The 25,314-nt window shown below is 39.3% G+C and overlaps 1 protein-coding gene across 1 annotated transcript in view; it reads left to right on the top strand.

The window, feature by feature from the left end:
* Window positions 1–25,314, top strand: part of LOC113048911 (protein FAM222A-like) — a 56,052-nt gene that overhangs the window by 15,431 nt on the left and 15,307 nt on the right. The window contains exon 2 of the mRNA XM_026210878.1: window positions 15,592–15,749. Coding sequence (XP_026066663.1) covers window positions 15,644–15,749 — 106 coding nt within the window. The 5' untranslated portion in view covers window positions 15,592–15,643. The remainder of the gene's footprint in view (window positions 1–15,591; window positions 15,750–25,314) is intronic.

The following is a 25,314-nucleotide window of genomic DNA, read 5'->3' as shown; positions in this document are numbered from 1 at the left end:
TTGGGAAGGGCTTTTTTCTGTCTTATTTTATTTATTTATTTAAAAAAAATCTATTTTATTATTAGTCCTGTGTTTTATCTGCTACGTTTTTCTTTTTGGGAACATTTTCAAATTTCTGCAAAAATTAAATTTTCAAACTTAATATTAATAATATATATATTTTTTTTTACACAATCTTTATTGTCCCAGTACTGTACCCAGTAATAGTGAACAGCTGCACAATTCATAGAAATTCATTGCTGTGGAAATCCCAGGATTTTCATTAATTAAAGGGACACTTTAACCATTGCAAAAAAGTCCTGTAATTTCTTTAGTGGAACACAAAAAAGCACTTGAAAACATAAAGTACAAAACCATCTTAGTAAGTAACCACCAATTTCCATTGTATTGAGAAAAAAACAAAACAACATATTTCTCAAAATATCTTCTTAAGGATGTGATGACAGAATTGTTATTTTTCAGTGAACTATCCCTTTAAAAGAGTTTAAAAGGCTTTTATTTTTGTCACGATATCATGTTCTTCCATTTAGTTTAGCCAAACAATTTATCCGTCTAAATATTTGTGCGGTTTCCCAGCTTGCTGATAAAAAGAGCTGTTTGTTTTGATGATGCTCTGTCCGTCAGTAACCGTATCATCTCCTCCGACAGTGTTTACTGTCCATTATGTCCGAGCAAACACAGCCACCGCTGATCTTGTGTGCTCTCCACACAACCTGTCTCCTCCGAGTCTGGATCATAAAAGTGCATTCAAAGCTTTGAAATGCCCCAGACACTTGCTGCATAACTCAGCTGTGTGGAAGCATTTCGGCCCCCCTCTGCCCGACCCTGCTCCCTGCATTCAGGCGTCTCTCTTGACTTCTCCAGCCCTTTGTTTCCTCAGGGGATGGATGCATCGGGTGGGGAGGGTGTGAGCTGTTCAATCAATAGCCGCTCCATCTGTCGGGTCTGTGGCTGGGGCTCAGGGCGGAGGCTGGAATTCGGCACCGTCTGTGGGGTGTATGCAGGGGGCTTGTCACCGGATTCTGCTTGAATGGGGGCTCAAGGGCGGTGCCCCCCCACCCCACCAGCCTCCGCTTTTGTGCCGTCTCCTTCCTTGGCACAGTGATAGCTGGCTGGCGTGTGTGGATATATGTGTGTGAGATGAGAGGCGTCTATTGTGTCATTTCACAGGCTCCCGGGAGACAGGGTCACCTTGTCCCCCGCACAAACAGTGCCCTCTCTGGATATTTGGGCTGTGTTTTATATACGAGGGCCAGACACCCGGGCTCTGAGCACATCTATCTCTCATCTCACCCCTTTTCAGATTCCCCCTATTGAGAGAAAAAGTCTGGAACAGGGCTTTCAAAGGGGACATCTGAGATAGTTGCACAGTTGACATCATTCTTCCTGCGAGACACTGGAGAAGCTCTGGATCTGTCTGTGCAGCTGAAATCTCCATAAACTGTCCTTTTAGGACACTGAAGTCTGTATTTGTGTTTGGATTGTGAAAAACTATGCTGGCCATTCAAGGCACAGTGGGTCTGTTAACAAATCAGAATTGGTTTCCCTGTTTAGTTTCCTAATCATTTTGTACGGTTTAACTGCTCATTATGCTATGTTTGCTTTTAGAATCTTAACTCTCTTCTTTCTTGAAGCTATTTTAGGTCATATAAGACCAATAATACTATATATATATATTTATAATAGTACAATGATTTAATTCCTGCTTTCTGTTTAATTAAATTCAGTACTGCTGCATCACATTACATATATTTGTTTAGGATTTGTTGATTTTTTTTAAATACTTTTATAAAAAAAGGGTGCATTCAATAAAAACTGACATCGAAGTCATTTAATATTGTTACAAAACAAAATCTTTTTTTTTTATTTTTTTTTATGAATGCTGTTGTTTTAAACGTTACAACTATTTATTTATCTATTACTATTTATCAGGGAATCCAGAATTTTTTTTTTACTGTATTTTCAATCAAATAAATGCAGCCTTGGTGAATATGACAGAATTCTTTCAAAAACATTTTAATTCAAATCTTACAGACCCCAAAGTTTGTTGGTACTAGTATTGCCAAAGAGGTTTTTGTTAAGACCTGCATATATCTGTGTGATTGTGTGCTGTTGTGACAGCTGCTTTGCCTTGATCAGTGTATGATGAGGACTGTGGTCCTTGGGGAGACTTCTCTCTGCTGTTATTTAGTGGCATTGGCTTCACATGAAGGATGTACAGTGGCCCCTAACTCTCCGGATCTGGTTTTCTCATGGCCACCGATCCTAAAAGACCCAATGAAATAAAGTGCTCAGATTTAAGCCTGTTCTTTTCCCTAAAGTTACTATCAAATTGACAGAAAATACAAAATACTGTGCCAAGCGTGTATCAGCAAGCTTATCTTTTGCTCTCCTTTCTGCTTGGTCCTTTCTTTGATGCTGAATAGCTCACAGTTTAGGCTGACCATTCTCCAAGGCGGTTAACTGCAGCAGTAGCATCTTGTCACGTAAATCTCAATTAACTTCGGTTCAGCTGTCAGAGACCACACAGCTCCTAAACGAGCCCTTTATTGCCTCATATCTAATTGTGTGGCTCATTAAAGTCACTAATCAAAGAGACTCCCATATCCAGCAGCAAGGTTATGTGGTGCTAAACTCAGAGATGCTGAAATCTTTCAAACGAATAGCATGACAGCAACTCTGTAGCGCTCTGAACTTTTTTGTCCTTGAAGTGTCTTGAAGAGAGATGGTCCGGAGGTACTTTAACCCTGCTTTGCCTTTATTCCCAATAAGGTTCACAGTCTAAGGCCCCTTCCACACGGAGACGGAGCTTACCCCAATCCGATCTTTTTTTTTTCCTCGTCTCAAGAAATATCCGCGTCCACACGAAACCGCATAATGATGTAGTATACATGCCAGACCAGTATGTGGCGCTGTAATTCTGCCAAAGAGATACACTAAAAACAGAGAAGAAGACTTGGACTATGCTCATAAACCTTGCATGTGGTACACAAGCGAAAATGGAACAATACATTTATTAATCAGTGTTAATGTTAGTTAATAAAAAGACAATCGTTCAGTGTTTGTTCATGTTTTTGTTGCTGTTACGTGACGTAGAGGTGTCTGACTAGGGGGGAGACGTGGTCTGATGACGTCATAGTTTCAGAAAATATACGGATTAGCCGTCCAGAAGAAAACGCAAAGACGGCGTTTTCAAATTTATCCACTTTGGGACCCGGTTTAAAAAAATAGCGGTTTCACCTTATGAAAATGCCGGATCCGTGTGGACGAAATGCCTATCCGATAAAAAATTTGTGCGTATTCACAGAAACTCGTCTCCGTGTGGACGGGGCCTAAATGAGTGACTCTCAACCCATAAAAGGCTTTTAGGTGTGGTCAAAAGATATGTTTTTAATAATAATATAATGTTATTGTAATATAACACTACTAATGCTACTAATAACAATTTTCATTATTGTAATGCAATAATAGTAATAATTTATAAGTAATAATTTTAAGATGATTTTACTTCTATACAAAGTACATTTTAAATTTCTCAATGAAAAATACAGTTTTTTAATGTAGAAATGGAAAAGTATAATAATAATAATTAATATTATTATTATTGTTGTTTAATATTAATAATATATTACAAGTTGATAGTATGCTATATAATGGATTGGTTTTTAAGACTTTTAGATTAGATATTTTGTGTTTGTATATATTTTTACATCCGTTTCATAACAATTAAGGACATTTTTAATTAATCAAATGTGTCCGGATTATGCCATTATTCTTATTTTTGATTCTCATTACGTTCTTGTACAGTAATTATTGCACTATATTATAGTAAGACAGACTCTGTGATAGTGTTTTTGATTGTGTTGAGTTTAAGGCAGTGTTTTACAGATGCACTTGGTTTAACCTGCACAGTCCTCAGTGTTAGGGAGCTGCAGTTCTGGACCTGCTTTCTTGCTGGTGCTCCCAGAAGAGCCCTGGGTTACTTTGAGCCTCTGTGAGATTGGTGTAGAGAGAGGGTTGTGCTGGTCACAGAAGGCTTCGTTTGCTCTTAATGGAAGCACTCACTGGCTATCTCCTCAAGCCAGCCCAGAGCTAATTTGAGACAAGGCAGATGGGTGTTTGCTGTCTCTATGTGCTCTTCCCACCTCGCATGCTTTTATCACACTGTTTTAGTAGCCGAAGTTCGGCAGGGAGGGAGAGAGAGAGCAAGCGGAAAGGGACATCTGCCTTGTGTGTCTCCTGGGTTCTTCTCCTTTACTCTCAATTAAGAAGATTTAAACAGACAGTGTTTGTCTTTGTCCACACTAAAGAGGGAGCCTCAGCAGGTGTGTGTGTGTCCAAATAGACACGGATCAAAGCCTCTCTCCATCAGGCGGGGTTGGTTTGGGAGTATGGCAGCTTTCAGTGCGGGGGAGAAAACTGCAGTGACAGCACAATGAATAAATTGAAAAAGGCTTGTGTAGTAAATTGTCTATCGCTGGTGACAAACGATCTGATAGGAGCGTGCGGAGGCTGCAGACGCTGCCGTCCCAGCAGAGCTGTGAATAACTGGCCTATCTGCGCTGCTTAGCACACCGGCCTCACGCGCACCCTTAATAATTTACACGCTGTGAAATATTTCCTCCCCTGCACAGATACGGCCGAGCGTTGGCAGGCGGTGGGGACGAGCTGAGGGAATGTCCCTTCTGTCTAATTTGGGGGACAGTGACATCCAGAGTTTTCTCTCTTTTGTTCCCTCTCTTTTTTGTTAGGAAATGCCCTTGATAAACACCTGCCCACGTACGTTTCACTCAGGCCTATATTTAGAAATTAGAATAACAGGAAGAGAAATTTACTGAATTGTAATTTTGAAGAAATTTAACCGTCTGTCTGTCTGTCTGTCTGTCGATCTATCACTCTGTTGTTCTATTTTCTGCTCTGTCTCTTTTGCTCTATCATTCTGTCACTCCATCTCTGTATCTATCCCTTTGTCTGTCTGGATCTCTGTAACTATCTATCTATCTATCTATCTATCTCTATCTATCTATCACTCTATCTTTTGCTATCTATTGTCTGTTCAACTCTTCACCTATAAACTGTTTTTTTTTCTAAAATTTTGAAAGTTCAAAACTTTAAATGAATTGAAATTCTACTTGCATTCAAATAGCAGTTCTGCATTTTCTTAAATTTCTTCACCGAACAATTAAATTAGAATTTAAGTCTCAATTAAATTCTGAATATCATTTAATTTGTATATTTCTACATGGTTCATTTGCATGAGCGGAACATTGAGTGGAACCTTTCTTAACTTTTTTCACATTCGCTGTTACCCAAATCAATGCAATATACTAACTCTCACTAAAAACGAGTGACTTTCGGTGGCTTTTTCACTGTAAATCACTGTCAGTGCGAAATGAAAAGCCCCTTTTATGGTGTTGTGGACATGATGAAATGTGATGCTCACAGGCTTTAATCATTTCTTAGGCTAAATTTCTCACTTGTCATCCAAATCTCAGTTCAGACTGAAGGCTGTCAGAAATCTAGTCCATCCTCTATGGAGGTGTCCTGTCGCTGTGAGGGGTCCCTTGAGCCCTGGAAACCAATTCAAATCTCTTCCTGTAGGGTCAGGTCGATTTAATGTGGCTGAACTATTTGTTTGCTTGTTTGTTTGTTTGTTAGTTTGTATACACACTGTGTGCACAGACTTCTGAAGGTCTTCAAGTTGCTTCTGTGTGTCTTGGCCTCTTTCATTTAAATTTTCTTAATAAACTGGGGGTTTTGAGGTCCCGTTTGCACCCTGCAACCAATTATGCAAACTATAAAAAATTTAAGAGGGACAGTCTTTTATAATTTAATCCTAAAGTAATAGATTCTGTTAAATATGCATGAGCTTGGCTTTATAGATGAAACCGGAATTAATGTCTATCAGAGACCCGACCAGGAAGACACAGAGGAAGGGGAAAGAAAAGGAGACGGGGATATCTTATCATTATTCTAATAGGGTATGATTGCTGTGGACGGAGAGACAGACTGTCTATGGCTAGACGGGACGGTCAGTTTAATCGTTGCAAGTATTGAGCGCATTTACAAAGCAGGGCAAGCAGAGATGCTGAAAACCGATCCAGCCATCCAGTGGTTCGATTGTCTCTGCTTTTTTTGTTTTAGGAGGCAGGTTGTGTGGTTGAATAGGAGGGAGATATGTTTTGAGCTCTGGTTTGTTTTTGGCAGGCCGTGTGACAGCTTAATGAGGAAGTTAAGGAGCGTGCATCGGAAGGTCAGGGACTGCCGATCAGAGAGGGAGTCGTATGTCTCCACACAAAGCCTCCTCACCCGTATCCTGTACACTCAATCTGTCAATCTCTCGTCAGCTCTGCTTACCCCACCGTCGGGACACACGCTGTGCTTGCCATACAAACAGATCCTTTTTTGTGGTCTATTTATGGTAAATTCAAAGTTGCAATGCTTCTCAAGGTCTTTACAAACATTCTAGACACGTGTGAATCGCCCTTCTGCCCTGTTATTTCCTATGTAAACGGTAAACCGAGAAGCTCTGTTGTGGGCTTCCACGGTACAGTGGATGTAGCTAATTGTGCGTTGAGATCTGGGCAGAAGAGAAGGTCAGTTGCCGGTCCTTAACTTCCTGCCTGACACCGCCATTAATCCCACAGCGAGTCACTGCTCGCAGGGCAAATGTTTCATCTCAAGGAAGTCTGCGAGGAGTAATAAAGGAGCTTATGAAATATTAGATTATTGGCCGGCTGAAGTTTGCCTTGGAGGTGGAAGTACTTTTTCTCGTCGCTGATGTATGTGGAAGCTAGAGGCATTAAGACAAAATGAATGGACGGTGAGTACCAAGATCTCTGTAATAGCTGAACTACAAGAAAATATGTGTTTTAAGTATGACTGTAAATATTTATCAAAATCTTCTAGCATCTGGGTCTTTTATGTACGTCAGGTGTGGGGTAATCGATGGCCCACCAGACATTATGATCCAGTTGTAACGTTCCCTCTTTCAGAAAATATTAAAGTCCGCTAGATATTTTCATACTCATTTATACTGTGAAATGTTTTTTATTGTATTTTTCAGAATTGTTTTTAATCATTCTATTTTTCATTTATTCACTTGAATCTTTTTATATTAATTTAGTAAAAAAAAATGAAATCCTCATTATTTTTTCCCAATTTTAACCCATTTAAAATCATTTTTATTTTCCTTAATGCTATACTGAAATATTACATTTTATTTAATACATAGCTTATGAATGCACATTTTTTTTCTGTTTTTATTTTTTTTTATTAATTTTTTTTTTATATTTATTCTACACAGTTTCCGTGTACTTGCTAAGCATCCAATTGTGACTCATTATGAAAAGCGCTGATCTATTGATTTTTTCTTTTTTAAAGCTCTCTTCTTCTAGTGTGTGTTAATAATTATGTCTCATTTATGTTTTAAGAGAAACTTCTCAGACGAAGGAATAGTGCACACAAAATTCAAATCAATTAACCATCTACAAAATACAAAAGGAGACATTTTGAGGAATTCTGGTCCCAAAAATAACATGAAAGTGCTCAAATCTAATTTGCAGTTCTGGATATTAAGACATGGTGTGTCTCAACATACATGACTTCTGTTATCATTTACATCAAACTTGCAGCAACAGTCTTAATTCTCCAAGCCTGAAATATGCGCATGTGCAAATGAGATTCGTGAGCTCCGCTGGAGGGCATGATTTTCATTTTTGGATGAACTATTTCTTTGAACAAAACAACTGAGAACATGAAGTCTCCTGAGCTCTAAAAGAGCAACCTTTGAGCACTATTTTTGCCCTCTGGGTGTATGTGTGTTTGAAGTGTGAATCCTGTGAGCAGACAAGCTAAAATGTGACACCCGGGATTAAAGGAGGGCAGTAGGGCCTTAAGGCATGATTTTGGGATATATAACCCCTTTAATACACCGTGCCGCCAACACAATCCCTTCCCTCGTTTTCAGCAGAAATGCATATTAATAGATTAGCAAGATGAAGGGTTTGTGGATTCGCTCGGCAGTTAAAACGGAGGTCGAGCTTTAGTCTCCCGCTGGTCTATTTTATTTAATTTTTTAAGTCAGTGGCCACATCCTCTTCACAGTGTAATTTAATCGGAGACTGTGGGCAGCATCTGCGCTCGGAGCAAAGATAGAGCCGCTGCCTTTTTATTTTTTTATTTTTTTTAACTAATCCTCAGATTTCTCTGCTCACCGAGCTACAGATCACTCCACTGGGTGAAGACAATTACCAGCCTTCTTTTTCATGCTAATGCAATCTCTAACTAGATCTCTTCCTAAAAATGTGGGGGAGAGAAAGCGAGAGCTAGGAAGAAGGAAAGGTTTTTTTTTTTTTGATTAACATTTAATTATGAACAGTTCCCCGTCAGCCAAGCGGAGGGGTCAGGAGAGGAGGGCAGCACACAGAGGGAAAGGGCAGGCAGTAATTTAAGATGCTGAACTCTGCTTAGGGACGTGTGTGTGTGTGTGTGTGTGTGTGTGTGTGTGTCATGCTGGAGAGAGAGAGAGAAGGTCAGAGGGCACGTCTCATCATAAGCAGGGTTTTGCATGACTGCACCTCTTCTGGAGAGTCTGCGTGAGAGGTTTCAGGCCTAGTGTTTGTTATGTGCATCATCCTCAGGATAAACAGTGTTCTTGAATAAGTGGAGTTCTTCCACCTCATCGGATCAGAAACTCAGTCTCAGATGAATCTCCCAAGCCTCACTTGACCTCATGATCGTCAAGCTGTCAGCGACGATTTAAAATTATTTGTAAGACCAGCAAAGGGGACGAAACCCTCTAATGTTCTGGGAGAATATGACATTGGTTTGAGAGTCACATGGCCGAGTCGTGTGTGTGTTTGGAAGCGTCCTGCTTTGTATGACATTTTGCAAAGCAGCTTTGTCTCGGCAGCAATGAGTGGGATACTTTTCCTTGAAGACTTCTGTATGCATATCTGAGACTTTTCAGACTTTCTTGTGACCTTCACATGCACGTTAAATTACATGCATACCTCACCTTCAGTACCTCATATCTATCGGAAGGGGAATGATAACGCGGGTCTTTATCAGGACGGCCGTGTGATATGGAATGTGCCAGATATTTCCTGCCACTGGGGCAGGACAGGGCCGTTATTCGTTCTCTCTCACTTGCTCTCTGATTATTGGACAGGAAAATGATAATCTCAGAGGAAGCGATGTCTGATAAAGCATATATATTTGAGTGTGCACATCCCAGCACATGTTTAAGCTCTGAAGGTTCAGTGGGAGGGAATGAAAAAGTGGTTGGGTTATTGGGTCATAACAACATTTTTTTTCTTATTAAAATTATCTCAGTGGGATATATACAGTGGTGGCCAACCTTATTAAAACACCTGACAGATCTCAAAATATTGACCCTTTTTTGCCTCCAAAACATGATTTCATTTTAAAATGTTCATGAAACATGAAGATGGTTGCTACTTCTTTTGTGCTTGCTTCCCAGCAATTGATTGTCCTTCACTCAGTGGTAATGGTAATTGGAATTAATGTCAGCATGCCTGCAAGTGCATTCTGGGATACTCTTGAGGGTCCTCAGAGAACACTGATATAGTATATAGAGGTTCAAACTTTTTAGCTTCATTTATTTTCTATGGATTTGAATTATTGATGGTACGTTAGGTTTTTATTCATCATAACTCAATGTCAGTGTGTATAATATCCATATTTATCTTTTTCTCAATCCCTCGACCAACAACGGCTCATTTTTCAGACTTCAGTCCCTCAGGCTGTGATCAAACAGCACAAACAATGAACAAAATACGGCAAGAGAAGACACTTGAATATTCACACAACAAATGAATGCCTTTAGGGGGTGGGGGTGCTGTGCATATAATAGACCATTGTTTTCATGTAGTGTTAATCCTAAACGGGGTCCTTGTGTTATGTGAATGAGTTCAGATGTGTGATGAACGGTGTGATGGCCAGCAGTGTGCCTGGTTTTAATTTTTTTTTTTAGTTTAGCTGCTCTTTTCTGTGGATCGTTACAGTTTAACAAACAATCAGTTGCTCTGATGTGTCTTTTAGATGTGTGATCTCTCTTCGCTTGGGCTGTACAATCTGTCTTTTCCAATTGGTTGTATGTAAATGCCTTGTTAGAAGAAAATAAGCCCTGCACACACACATATGTATGTATATGTGTGTGTGTGTGTGCATTTTGTCTCAGCGGTCAATTAGCTGGTGCTTCAGCCATCGATGTGATAGTGTAAATGCGGGCTTACTGTAGCATGATTCCAGATAACAGGTGTGAGTTTTGGCGTGCTGTGACAGAAATAGACTTCATCATATATTATCAGCCAACTCCTGCTCACAGGCCATTATTTGGCTTGAAGAAATGTTCATTCTTTGTGCGGCAAGATAAACCATCTTCCATCTGCTTATGCTTGCAACAGTGTTTGACCCGTGTCTGACCCTGGAATGGAGCAGATGTGGATATTGTGTGTGAATATTGTTAGCTATTGAATGAAACTGTATGTATAGTGGAAACACTTGCGTATATTGTTTGTTGGTTGTCAGCAGGACTGTTTGCGCTCCATGGGCTTTACGTCCTCTCCTGCATTCATGTGTCGTTAGGAAGCGCCGGGTCTCCAGTGTGTGTGTTTGTGTGTGTCTTGTTAACAGTCGTTGGATTTATGTCCCAAAGTCTGTGCCTGTCCTCTCTGAAGGATTGTTTGCTTGTCTGTGTGTGTTTTGCATCCTCGTTTGTCCTTGTCCTGTTGCATTATTCGTGTGTGTGTGTGTGTCATTCCGATTTTGCCTTATACTCTGCATGTTTGTGTGTGTGGTTTTTATATAATAGTGTTGAGTGTCTAAGATTGTGTGTGTGTGCTGTGTAGCGAAGTTAAGGGGTCGGGGACTCTGTCTGTCCCTCTAATGGGCTCTTTCATTGCTTTCCATTCAGCGGTGCCGTGTGTGTGAGGGATTATGGGGAACTGTAGTGGCTGCTTGTTAAAGCTGAAGAAAAGGGTCTGGGTGTGTCGATTGGATTAACTTGTTTGGGCTTATTAAGAGTGGAGACGCACAGGCCTTTTAAAAGCACTGCATGGGGCTCTCTGTCTCACACACACACACTCACACCGAGCTGGCAGGTCACCATTCAATTAGGAAGAGAAGCCCCCCTCCTCTCCGTCCCCTTGTCTTTCGCAGATAAATGCAAAACCTTTTTTTCTTTCTCCCTCCTTTACATACATTCCCTATAGGCTGAGCCTGTATTGGTCATAATGGAGGATTTTCTAAGACAGGAAATCAGCTTTTAGCCATCATGCTTTTTGTCTTAGGTTCTTTTATCCTCACTAACACCTCTTTTCGTTCTCACCTTCCACTTACTTTCCAGTCTATCGATCTATTCGGCTCTCCCACAGAAGTGCACTTCAGAGAATTCAGGGGGCTCAGGCCAGCGTGAGGTTAATTCACTCGCCAGAGATCTCGGCATGCATCAGACAAACTAAGTGCGTGTCTACCTGAAACTGTATATTGTTAAAGGTTCAAAAGCACTTTCATTACGGAAGCTGATTTATGCATGGGGTACTTTGACTTAAGCTGCATGTCTCAGTCGGAGATTTCAGAGCGTCTTTGTCCTAAAAAGTTTTATTGTAGTTTGTCACTTCACACTGAAAGTGTGAAAGCCACCCAATCGCAGTCAAACAGAACACTTGCAGTTGTGTAAAACAAGATCTTAGCCCTAGAAAAACTGGCAGAAACTGCATATGAATCATATCAGGTATCATCCTTTTTTTTTATTTTATAGAATAGTTTTATAATCTAAAATCACAATTTTACATTATCTTTGACTCCATCCAGTGCACGCTTAAAGGTCGGGGTGTTAAAATTAATATCCATTTTTACATACTACATAAACTAACTTTTAGAATTTAAAATAATTGTTTTTAAGGTTTTAAATTTTAATTTTAGACTCTATAGTGCTTAATTTTAATATGTTATATTTTAATAGGATATTTTAAATGCATATGCTCCTTTATCCAGTTTTTGAATTTGAATTTACCTTTAGACTCACTTAATAGTTAAACGCAAAGATTGAAACCTTTGTACAGTAAAATTAATAACACTGTTAAAAGTAAAGGTTAAGCTTTTATGTATAACACATTATAAAAGTAGTTGTAATCCATGAATTATGCCTTGTAATGTATTGTACAGTCTCATTAATAATTATAACCAGTAAATACATTATAACACTTACCAATTCATTGTTATGCTATGCATTTTAAATTCAGTTATAATTATTTAAGACTGTATACAGTATAATGTATGCATTTCTAAATGTGATTTTAGTGCTAAATAAAACTTCATAATCTTTTTAACAGTGTTTAAAACAAATTTCACTGTGAATTGTAATGTGGTTCATAGAGATGCATTTGGTTTTAAAGTCATGTTGCACTGAACCCTGTTTTATTAAGTCTGAGCTCTCTGAATCTAAACCTTTACCCTAACCAAGGGACTTAACTCCAGGATGTTCAGGAGGGATGTCTATGAAGTCGGTGTGGCTATAAGGCTTAAGATGAAAATCACATGCTAAATAACATCAAACTAAATCCATGCTGTCATGGTTTTAGCCATGCGTGCACACAAGTTTCTTGTAGTGGTGCAAGAGTTCAGTCGCACTGTTTGCATGAAGATCATTCCCTTATAAGCCTCTAGTTTTATTAAATAACAGCGATCCGAGAATTTGCAAATATGTAATGTGGCTCATATCTCAGGAAGCACACACAAGTGATATTGCGGAAATCTTGAAGAGAAGGCAGAGAACGATGAGGATTGCATGTATAGTGGTGGAGATTTTATTGGTTTTGCAGTTGGTTTATTCAAATGCATTGATAAGCACATGTTAGCTGACGTGGCTGCACAATTTCAAAGCGCATGCTTGTTTGCTATAAATAAATATCGACAGGCAGACAGACAGACCTGTGTCGCTTGTCGGTCTCGCTCTCATTCTCTGCTCAGTCCCTCATCATCTGCTTGCATTCACATGCAGATTTTTGGAAACACAGTCTCAGGAAGGGCTAATCCATTCCCCCGCTGTGACAGAAAACCATTGAGGAGAATGAGAGAGAGATGTTTACCGATGAGCTGCGATCTTTAAATAACACAGATTTCAGATGTCGATAAAACGGAGCGATTCAGCACACTCTTGGATTGCATGTTTTCAGTTTAAGATTCGTTCCCTCTGAAAGTCTGACTGACAAGATGGGTGGTAAAGGATTGTCAAGACGTTCTTGCTGAGCTTCAAGATGTTCCTGCTTCAGTTTAATCACGTCACCACCTAAAGAGCTGTAATTTACACAGTTGCCCTCTGGCACGACTTGATTTAGCCAAGTATTACATGTTCCTAGATCTTTTGTTGGTGCTGCATAACATAGCTGTAAATTATAGCCCTAGTTGAACCCAGAACCCAACCAATCAGGGGGATGATGGGGTAAGAATGTTGTACAAGCCCTTAACCCCAGCTGTAAGCCTAATCCTAAGACCTGATTGGTTGATACGAATGCTGTTCCAGAACAACAAGGATATTGATCCAGGAACATGTCCTACCTACTTAGCAAAGCCATATTAAACATCTCACCAAGGTTATTATATCATTATTTTATTTCCATTTTATCTGTCTTTATTTTACTTAGTTTTCACTCGATGACTGATGGTTTTATTGTAGTTTTTTCTTCAAAAGCTTTCTAGATTCAGTTTATTCAATTTTTATTTTGTTTTTAGAATTTTAGGGCTGCCAAAGTTAAAGCACTCAATGTTTCAATAAAAAGTTTTGCTATCTAACCTCTGTGAAGTTTACACATTTGGTAATATAGCATATTTTAGAAAAACTAAACCAAAATTGTCACCTTTCTTAGCTTTGATGTCTAGGACATCATTATAGATGCTTAACGATTGGCAATCAGATGTGCTGTAAAACAAAGTTTGACATGTTTTCAGATTTGTGCTGAAATCAAAGTCCTGATCTAGTTCCATTGGGGCTTGCAAGTTGGAACCCTTGAACAGGGCATTTCTCCTAAAGTTACTCTAGCAGGATTGTTCCTTTAACTTCCCATTAGACTGTCTTTGCTAGTCTGAGAGTTGGCTGGTGGGTGGCAGTGCCGCCTAAAACGTGGTCAGATGGTCCTATAACACGTTCTCCAACAGAGCTGCTGTTTCCTGTGTCTCCTGTCTGGCAGCGCTCCCTGTTTTCTCCTCTTCCTCTGGAGCGAAAGAGCTGAAGATGGAGGGAGGCAGAGCAGGAATGCAGCCAGAGATTTATGGCCCGGGGGGAGATTGATTACACCCGTCACTGGCCCTGATGTGTGCTTGGCATTTGCCCCACCTCCCGACTCATCAGCATGTTCCACATACACCCACACACAATACGGACATTTACACTCCAAGCAGAAACTCCTGGAAACTGCCTCGAGATCTTTTTGGGCAAAACACCATCCCAGTCACTGTCTGAACTGCAGTCAGGCTCTCTTTTGACACCTGCATCATTTAAAAGAAAAAGAAAAACACCTCGGAAGTGTTTCAGCAGGTCAACGCAGGGTTTTGTTCTTACCGTGTGTGTTGTGAGCAGTGTTGGGTGCTTTATTCCTCTTGTGACTGAAGGAAGTGATAGGCTGTTGATGGATGTGTGCTGAGGGATGGCCAGGAAGGACGGGGCTGCTGGATTTCCATGTGATGCAGCAGGTGTGTGTTTGTAATTCAGTCCACGGAGTTGAGAGGCAGCTGGAGCAGCATTAAACCTACATACTTCTGTGTGTCTGTGTGTGTGTGTGTGTGTCCTCGTCCTGTGCTTCACAGGTGTGAGTTGAAGAACTGAATAAAAAGAATACGTATACACATTTGAGCTGTGACCTAGCGGTTGGTGCTTGTGCTCTGACACATGCAAGTTTGAATCTGCCTTTTCCTGATCCTTTTCCTATTTAAGTTTATTTTATTTTACACTTTTATTTCATTATTTTTATTTATATTTTTGAAAATAATTATTTATTAATACTTTTAATATTTATTATTTTATTTATACTTTTTTTTACAATTGTAATGTTATTGATTAGTTTTAATATTTAAAGGTTTATTTTTATTTATGCTTTTAAACAAATGTAATTTTACTTTTGTTATTTACACTAATTTGTATTTGTGATTTAAAATTAAACTTTTTATAATTTTATTAATGCTTTTATTATTATGCTGTTGAAAATAATAATATCATTTTATTGATACTTTATTTTTTTTATTTAGCAAACAATTACAGAGAGATAAAGAAACTTTTATTATTTAAACTTTTTCATTTAGTTTTTAAAATATTTTTAAAAAGAAATATGTAATTGTATTAATACTTTTATTTAGACTTATTAATTATATTATTTTAAAAACATTAAATATTTATAATTTTATTAATACTTTCAATATTAAACTTTTTTTTTATTTATTTTTTATTTTTTCTAATTTAAAAAATATTGTATGTGCTATAACCTCCATTTTCCATCTAAATCAGTGTAATTCCGGCACATCTTGCTTATTCTGACTACATCACTAACAATTACTTTTTTCTTCATTTTGCAGGTCGGCCTCGGCAAACCAGTGGCTGTAGAATCATACCTGCGTCTGCGCAGTCATGCTGGCCTGTCTGCAGAGGAGGCAGAACCCTGCGCACCAGCACGCCACGGCCGTCTGCAGCAGCAGCAAGAGTCTTGAGCCAACGCAACACATCAACCGCAAATGTGAGCAGAGTTTAGATTTCTGGTTTTAGATTCATTTGACCATAAATGACAAATACAAATGGTCGACAGCAAACTTGCTGATTGCTGGCACAGCAGATTAGATTTACCTCCTTCTGATGGGACCGAACACTCAGACTGAATGATTAAATGTGACTGTGTAGTTAGGCACTGAAGGCACTGAGGATGAGTTAAATGAACTTTGACAATAGACTCTTCTTTCACACTGTTCTATTAACAAAGCTTTTTTATGTCAGCGTGATGAAGCACATTCATGACCCCTGAAATGTTCACATCACATTCATTTCATGCCCCAAGAAGCTTCGCTCCACTCACAGTGGCATTGTTTAGACAAAAAGAGTTAACATCTTGTTTTTTCGCAGCCTTGATTGGAGTGCTGCTGGCTTTTGTCCTTGTGCTCGAGTCTGTTCTCCCCTCCGATAGTATTTATACTCCACTCTACTGTAGTGTACTCTGCTGCAGACAGTGGCGTAGCCAGGGGAGGGGCCATGGGGGCACTGGCCCCTCCTGAAAACTGATTGGCCCCCCAGTGTGCCCCCACATTTCTAGTTGTCTGTCACTCACAAATTCAAATTATAATCTTTCAGTTTAGTAAATAACTCATCTGTACTTTTACTTCGTTACTGTGAGCGACGCCCCTCTCGTTACTTTATCTTAATGCAATAAATGTTATAAATGCTTCAGTTTATTCCAAACGCGCCGTCTACTTTTCTCTGGGCAATGAGCGATGCCCATTCGCCAATGATTCATTCTTTTGAGTCAATTCTGTTCAAAGGCTTGATCAAACCAATTGGCAAACGAGTGAATTGGTTCATGAATCAGTTTGAAGGAGTCGTTTAGTTCCTTGAAGCAACGCGCTGAGCGTCTGAAGCGGTTCACTCAGAGTTGTAACGTTTAACATCAGCAGCGTTGAAAACGGGACTATGGAACTGCACTGAATTGAAAGCAAATCTGCAAAGGCTATTATTTGCTTGCGATGGAGATCCTTATTAGATGAACACCGCGTGTGCTGTCTACTGTTTAACAGGTAATAACTTGGGCTACATTCGATTACAGTACACGATACCACTATGACAGTAGTTTGTTGTACGTGTGTGGCTTATAACAGAGGGGAGTCAAGTTGAATGCAGCTTCCAAAAGACAAAAAATAGCCGATTAAGATTGTATTAATTTTAATTCAATCACACCGGTGCGAGTACGTTCAGCAAGTCATATCATCAGCTGTTAAATTCAGATCTGTGATCGCTTGCTGGCGCTGAGCCAGAGATAGACGTGTTTTACAGCGTTGCGCATTATAACCAATCACACACGGTTCGTTTGAATGCATTGGCCAATCAGAGGTGTTCCGATGAGTCATCGCTAAGATGCCGGTGCTTCCTTCACTCGCTCGCTGACTGAATACCTCTTTCTGGCGAATTCTCTCGTCAGAAACAACAAAGTCCAGATGTGTGTACGAATCTATAATTAAGATATTGATTTCACAGTGTTAACAGTTTCAGTGATTTTAATGGTAGTTTCTGAGAGTGATTGAAATCTAGACTGTCAGTGAAAATGATCTTTAATAATGTTAATGTTATTTGCTCTCTTTCTGAACAATGAAAGATTAGTAGCAATATTTATATCACATTAACTTTCAATGTTAAATTCACATTTAATATAAAGTCAGTCGTATTAAAAATATGTTATGGCATGAAACCTATATCTGTTACTTAAGTAAACAGACAGGGTTTTATAATAAATTGCAGTAAAGGCTGATGAAATATATACATTTACACACGCACACATACATTACATACATTTATCTATATATCTAAATAAAAATAGGCTCCGTATATATGACCCAAAGTAACTAACTACTTGAGTAGATTTTTTATCCGATACTCTTTTACTCTTACTCAAGTAACTATTCAAGACTAGTACTTTTACTTTTACTTGAGTAAATATTTCTAGAATTACTTTTACTTTTACTTGAGTAAAGTTTTGGGTACTCTACCCACCTCTGGACACATGCAAAAACATCGTTTTTTTTACTGGTCAATTTTGAGATTTGGGCCTGTTTGTCTTCAGTAACATATCTTCTTTCAGACTTGTGGTGAAAAAAAGTCCAAAATACACATATAGGTCTTTATTTTTTCTACACCTTTAGTCTATTTGCGTCTGTAGATTCCTAATAAATTCAGTTGGCGTTCTAAATCACCATGGTGCTCCGCGATTGCTGTTTTATAGGATCCACATATTTTACATGTTAAACTAAAGCTACCTTTTTGAACAAGTAGCTTTCTAACAAAGTATGGATATATGATATTTTTAAATCAATATGCTCAAGATTAATTAGCCTTGACATAAGTAGATTTTGTTTATTCGTCAATGCAAATTTACTGCAACTGCTGCCATGCAAATTGAATGGGACGTGCATAATAAACAAAAACATATTATGAAATTATATTAAATTTATAGTAGTTATATTAATTAATTGTGTATTTATTTCTATGAATTATTAATGTTATTCTGATTATTATTATTTGTGAGTTGTACACTATTCATACATTGGATTATTTTATTTATTACAGTTTTTCTTTCACTTTTGTAAAGTGAAAAGTTAATACAAATTGTATTTGATTTTTTTTTTTTTAGAGCAGTGAATAACTGCTATTAAAATGTAATAGGGTATCACTGTTTATTACTGATTTTAAAGGTTACTGAACTCTTGAAATGATTTGGATATACAGTTCAAACAACACAAGATTGGCCCCTCTGTATTAATCGTGGCCCCTCTTGTGCCCCCCAGTTGAAAAAATCCTAGAATCGCCCCTGGCTGCAGAGGAACAGAAATACAATCGTCCTCTTGAATAATTGAAGAATTGGCTTTTATATTCTCTTTGTACTAAAGCAAATTGGTCAAATATTAGCTGTAAAGTATTTACCTTTTTTATTTTTATTTTTATTTTTTACTGTTGCTTTGCTCTTAATAGAATAAATTATCAACAGTTATTTTACCTTTTTTTCCCAGTCTTTAGAAAACTGAAATAAAATTCTAATCTAATAAATCTAAATTATTAGATTCATTCAATCTAAATCGTGGCTTGAAATTAAATTAAATCTTGTCGAATTTGTAGAATGTTAATAAATGAGTACCAATATCTTTACTGCCCTTGTTAACTTTGACAGCTTTAATAACGTATTCTACAGACAATAACAATATCAAATGTTTTACAGACCTCCTACTACCCTCTTATGTCTAGAAAAGCCCTAGTTTGGAGAACTTTAACCTGCTCTGCTCTAGTACATTATACTCAGCTCAGCCTCCACCTGTCTATGTGCAATTCTGTGTGGAATGTCTGTGGAAGGTCTTGTTGACCTTATATGGATCATTTGTAGAGTGTTTGTCTTCATAGTTCAATAACCATTGAATCAGCAAGAACTAAAGACTTTACTCCTGAGGTTCCCTGCCACGGTTTCAAGTCTTCTAGCTCAAGGTTAGCTAAACATTTGCAGTGGAGTATGTCCTTACCGACTTACCTGTATGCAAATAGACTCATGCTGAAACAAATCTGCTCATTTTCCATAAGCCGGTTTCACACATATGCACAAGAAAACCATGTAGAACAGGTCCTCTGGTTGCCACACTGTATATTTGTGTACATTTTCATGTGTACGTCCATGTTTGTTCAGGGTCTGTAGGAATTGTACAGACTGACAAATCTCATTCTGGCAGGCTCTGAGATTAAAGAAATGTTGTTTTTTTCCAACCAAAGATCCCATGGCTCTGCTTTAAGCTTCAGATTAGACTTAAACTGAGGGAGCTCTTCCTGTAATGAGAAGGAGAGAAGAAAGGAGGGAACAGAGAGGAAGAGGGGGGATGTCCTTCTTTTAGAACATTCCATATGCTTTCGGTTCTGTTTTGTTGGCGTGGCAGTATTCCACATGCTCAAGCTGATTACGGTGAGGACAGGCAGAAGAGCTGAGGAACTTCTGACCACTGTCCCTTAGGTTCAGCTCTAAGCTCAGAGCAGCTTAAAGGTAATAGGATGGCATCGTCCTCCTGCTGCTCTCTGATCAGCGTGGTCTCGTTCTGCTTTCACCTTCTTGACAAACAGGAAAAGGTCAAAGGGACGGCTGTTTTGGGAAAGACATCCATGGGCACCTGCTGCCGTTGTCTGAGATGTTTCTGTTGTGAGGTTTTAAGAATGTGTGTGTGTGTACAATTTGTAAAAGAGTGAACTTTGAGAACAGAAAGTGACAGAACTTTACTGGCGAAATGGAAATTAATGAGTGAGTGAATTCCTTCATGGATGGGCAGGCGGATGGATGGATGGAGAAGCAAAAGGATGAATGAATGAATGTATGATTGAGTAAGTGAATGGATGGATGGATGAGTAGATGAATGAGTGGATAGATGGATTAACAAGCATAGAATGGATGAATAATTGAAGGAATGAGTGGATGGATGGATGAAAGAATGGATGAAGAAGCGGATGGATGGATGATTGAACAATTGAAAAAGTGGATGGATGATGGATGGGTGGGTGGATAGAAGGAAGGAAGAATGGATAAAAAAGAGGATGGTTGGATGAATGAATGCATGGAGCAGAATGGATGAATGAATGAATGAGTGGATGGGTGAAGAAATGGATGGATAGATGAACATTTTTGGATGGATTCAAAATGAATGAGCAAACGGATGGATGGATGAAGAAGTAAATGATTGAATGAATGAATGAGTGGATGATTGAAAAAGCTGCAAATGGATTGATGAAGTAGTGGTTGGATGAATTGACAATCCAAGCGGAGGTATAAATGTTGAATGGATAAAGAAGTTTCATCGATCAATGATTTTGCATGGAAATAAAAAAAAAAGGAAAGAGACGGAGACCGCCATGCTTGATTTAAATTGATTCCCTCCCTTCAATTTCAGCAGGATTTAGCCGCTTCCTTTCTAGACTTCTTATTGAGAAGCAGTCGGTAGGGGTCTGAGGCTGAAATCAATAGCAAAAGAACAGTTTCTTTTTCTTTCTGTCTCACAAACTCACTCACTCACTCTTCCTGGCGTCCGTTTGCTTTTGATTGAGAGATGGCTACAGTAGAGCACAAGCTCATAACAATAAGTAAAAGACCTTAGTGTGTGTCATTGATTAGAGTGTCTGTGGTTTCAGTGTATATGGACCGCACCGTCTGGTCTGGAGCTGCAGACAGGTGTCAGGCTTTGGACGGAGAGAGGCCAGTTTGTCTGGAGATGATGGAGGTGGACGAGTTTCTGCTTTCTGTCCTCCTCAGATCTGGTATGAGTAGAGCGAGAGGAGTTGGGAGGGTATTCAAATAACTATAAAGTAAAAGCCCCCTTCTGCATGCAGATGCTGAGCGCTGTACAGTTCATTGATGCGACTCCCATTAAAAAATGCCTTGTACCCTCAATAAAAAAGGGACTTAACTGGCTCCAGCATCAGCTGCGAGTGCTCAGATCGCCTCGCCAGACAATCAATTTCCCCAGAGTGCATGGAGCTTAGCGGGCGAGAGAGAGAGGCGGGAGATAGGAAAGGAGGTTGTTTTCATTATCACACCTCTTTCCCTGTCTGAGCAGAAAGAGAACTCAAAAAAACGAGAGCGAAATTCAGGCGAGTTGCAAAGTGGAGGTAGCGAGAAACCGAGAGAGAGAGAGCGAGCGACGTGCTTTTTAAAAAGCCGTTGACCGCCTGCCCTTAAAAATATCGTATTAGATTTGCTTCAGTGAGGAGGCCTTTTGAGTTTTCCCCCTTCTAGCCAAGAAATGAAAAAGAAACGCCAAGCATTAGTTAAATTATAAATCACAGCCGCTCGCTTTCAGCATGCCTAAATTCTCGGAGTATGTGGCGGCACTCTTGCGCGTCAGGGCTTGTCGTTCCTAATTAAATCTCCCTGTTCGGGTGACATTTGTAGCTGTCGTCCAGCCCCCCGCCAGCGTCTGTCTGCCAGGAGCTTAGATGGCCACATGAAAGTCTGAGCGGAGGGCAGATCCCCTTCATCACTGAGCACCCTGGGGACAGGAGCACCGGGCCGGACACATCACAGCCACTCCAACACTGACCTCTGCAATGCATTCTGGGTGCTTTTCTGCATTTCTTGCTTTCGTAGCTCGTTTTTTCCTTTACACCTTCTTTTGCTCTTTCACTCTCTTTTTTGTGTTCTTTTGAATATTCCCTGCTCCTTCATTAATTCCTGCCCTTTCTTTCTTTCTTTCTTTCTTTCTTTCTCTCTTTCACTTTGTTTTCTTTCTTTTCCATTTTATTTCACTTTTTTTCACACTCAGTTTATTTTTTATATTTCCTGATTTTTAAATTTCATTGCTTTCTTGTTCTTTCTTTCTTGTTCTTTCTTTCTTTCTTTCTTTCTTTCTTTTTAGTCTCACTTTCCTTCTTTCTTTCTTTCTTTCTTTCTTTCTTTCTATTCACTCTCTTTCACTCTTTTTTTCTTTATTTTTCATTCACTCTCATCTTCTAATTCTGTACCTCATTCTTTTGCTAAATTGCTTTTCTCTCACTCATTTATTTTTCTTTTATTTCCTCTTGTTCACTGTAGTTCTCTCTCTTTTGCTTTTTTCGGTGCTTTTTCTCTCTTTATCTTTTATTATTTTTTGTTCACTCTTGCTCATGATTTAATTTTTATCTCTTGCTTTCTCTTTACTATTTCTAATCTTGCTTATTTCCACTCTTTTGCTCCAGTTTATTTTTCCTCTTTTTGCTTTGCCTTTTTCATGCATTTTATTTTTCTTTCTATTCTCCTTCATGTAGATTGAATGTTACACATGCTAATGTTACACATGATTGGTTATACACACTCACCTGTGTAAGGTGAGTGCTTCACATCCAATCACAACACTCTTCTCCCTCTACCCTGAAGCACAGCAGGCATTGGCAGCCAATCAGATGCACATATGGCACTGTGACATCATTTGCAGGGTCACAACATCCAATCCGGTAGATAGAGATTATCACCTCTGAAGGCCCGTTGGGAAAGATTTTAACCATATGAGAAGCAGAAGTCAGTACCATACTGACAAGACGTCAGAATTGGACTGAGCTTTAGTTCTCACATTAATGGCTAAGGGTTGTGGAAGGGTCATGAAATGCTGATGCCTGCCAGAATGTCTTTGTTTCAGCAGTGCATTGCTCCTCCAGTCCAGCAGGGGTCCCCACACAGAAAACAAATCACATTTGCCACAAGATATTTAAACATGCTTACAAGGCAAACTAAAAGGTCACCTTTAGCCTTAGTTTCTAATCTGCCCCTTTTCACCTTTTTACATTGATTGACCGCTGCCCTCAGGCCCTGTGTCTGCAGGGATTTGGATTGTGCAGTGATTCTGAGGCATTTAGGGCTTTCATTGCCCATGATGCGCAATGAGCATTCATATTAATATCAATAAGTGACTAGGCAGAGACAATCAGAGGTTTTTTATTGTTGTTTGTATCCAGTCAGTATTCTTTGCTACCCAAGGTTACAATTGGCCGATCGCCCTGCCAGCAACCTGCAGACACACCCTAAGGCTCATTTCCGGGCACTGCTGGGAACCCACCAGCCTTTCCACTCTTTCTGTGCCCATCCTAGGGCTTTGGGTGCCACTGGCATAGAGGGCAGAGCAGGGTGGGGAAGGGGGCCTGGTATGCTAGCGGCTGTTGCCGTGACTTTGGCAGACGAAAGCGAGATGCCCTGTAAGCTGGCGCATGAGCCTCCCAGGTGTATGAACGGGTTGGAAGGAGGTAGAGAGGGAGGGCAGGAGAGGAGGAGGAAGAGGTGGAGGGGATCCAGGGCTCCCAGAGCAGCTGAGGAAATGAGATCACACTCGGAGACTGACCTTCCGTTGGGGGCCGAGAGACAGGTCAGAAGATGAAGAACATGAGCGCACACACTGTGAGATCTGCCTGTCTCCATCTCATATTTATTAATCACTCTCTGTCTGGCTGACTGACCTTCTGTTTGTCTATTTTTCTTTCTATCTCGATCTCTATCAATCTTTTTTCTCTCTGTCCATCTGTCTGTATCCGTCTTATTTGTCCATATCTGTCTGTCTGGATCTCTATAACTCTCTGTCTTTATATAGGCATATATCTCTGTCTATCTATCAATCTATCTATCTCCTTCTGTCTTGTCTATGTATATTTCTCTCCGTTTCTCTCTATATGTGACCGTGGACCACAAAACCGGTCTTAAGTGTCAATTTTTTAAAACTGATCCATTGATGTATGGTTTGTTAGGATCAGTCAATATTTGGATGAGATTAGGGATGCATTGATCCAATACTCGGGATGGGTATCGGCTCCGATCCAGGCATTTTCTGCGGATCGGGTATCGGACAGACGAGACAGATCCAAATCCGATCCTGTGTATACTATTGTGTTATTGTTGAGCCACACGGAAGGCATAAAAACATTATTATAAAGCATCAAAACGTTTTCGAGAAAATATTTCAAGTGTTCTGAAGCTGCTACATAGTTCAGTGTGAGGTACAGATTAATATTGAAGTCATTAAAGTCACGTTCACAAACTCTTCTCTCCAATGCAGCTGAACGAATCATTTGCTTTGACCGGTTCTTCTTAGTGAACCAGTTCACCAAATCGGACTGAATCGTTTGAACCGGTTCGCATCCACAGTTAGCATTAATCCACAAATTACTTAGTTAATTACATTTTTAATGTGGCTAACAATCCCTCCGAGTAATTCATTAACTGAAACAGTACACTGACTGAACTGCTGTGAAGAGAGAACTGAAGATGAACACGAAGCATATTACTAATCAGCAATTACGTTTTGATATATTTACGGTAGGAAATTTACTAAATATCTTCATGGAACATGATCTTTACTTTATATCTTAATGATATTTGGCATGAAATAAAAATTGACAATTTTGACCCATACAGTGTATTATTATTTTGGTTATTGCTAACAAAAAACACCAGTGTCTTAAGGCTGGTTTTGTCGTTTAAATATATCTGTCCTCTTATCTTTTCTATAAATATTTCTCACCATCTGTCTTACTCTCTGTCTTTTCTATATGTTTCTCATCGTCTAACTCCCTGCATTTCGTCCATTTCTTTTGTGTCTCTCCATCCATTTATCTGCATCTCTTATTGAATGTGTTATGAAAGAGGAGATTAGTGAAGAAAGACGCACCGATCATATTCACATGGTTTATGTGTGTCTGAGAGAGAGAAAGACAGACAGTACACGACGTGCTAAACTAACATTGTTGCTCCTTTGGGACCTTTAACATCAATTAGAATAGCCTGCCTGACACACTCACTGTCCTCTGGGTAAAGAGAGTGTGTGTGCTAACAGCCTCTCTTGCAAATTAGTATCAGAAGCATTAGTATGAAAGACTCTGCGTGCTTGATTGGGTTTCTTGTTTCCTGTCCTTACACGTCTCTGTGGTCTAATATTCTCAGACACACTGTCAAAAAGCAAACAAAGACATGTTTAGATATAAATAAACAAGTGTTGGAAATGAAAATAGATCTTGTTTGTGTCTTGTTTGTGCAAATGCAATACCTTTAGTTATTTGGCCGTCTAGTG

This window comes from Carassius auratus, chromosome 30 (assembly GCF_003368295.1).
Source record: "Carassius auratus strain Wakin chromosome 30, ASM336829v1, whole genome shotgun sequence".
Taxonomy (NCBI): Eukaryota; Metazoa; Chordata; class Actinopteri; order Cypriniformes; family Cyprinidae; genus Carassius; species Carassius auratus.
Note: the sequence above shows the minus strand (reverse complement) of the source record. Positions and strands in the feature narration are given on the sequence as shown.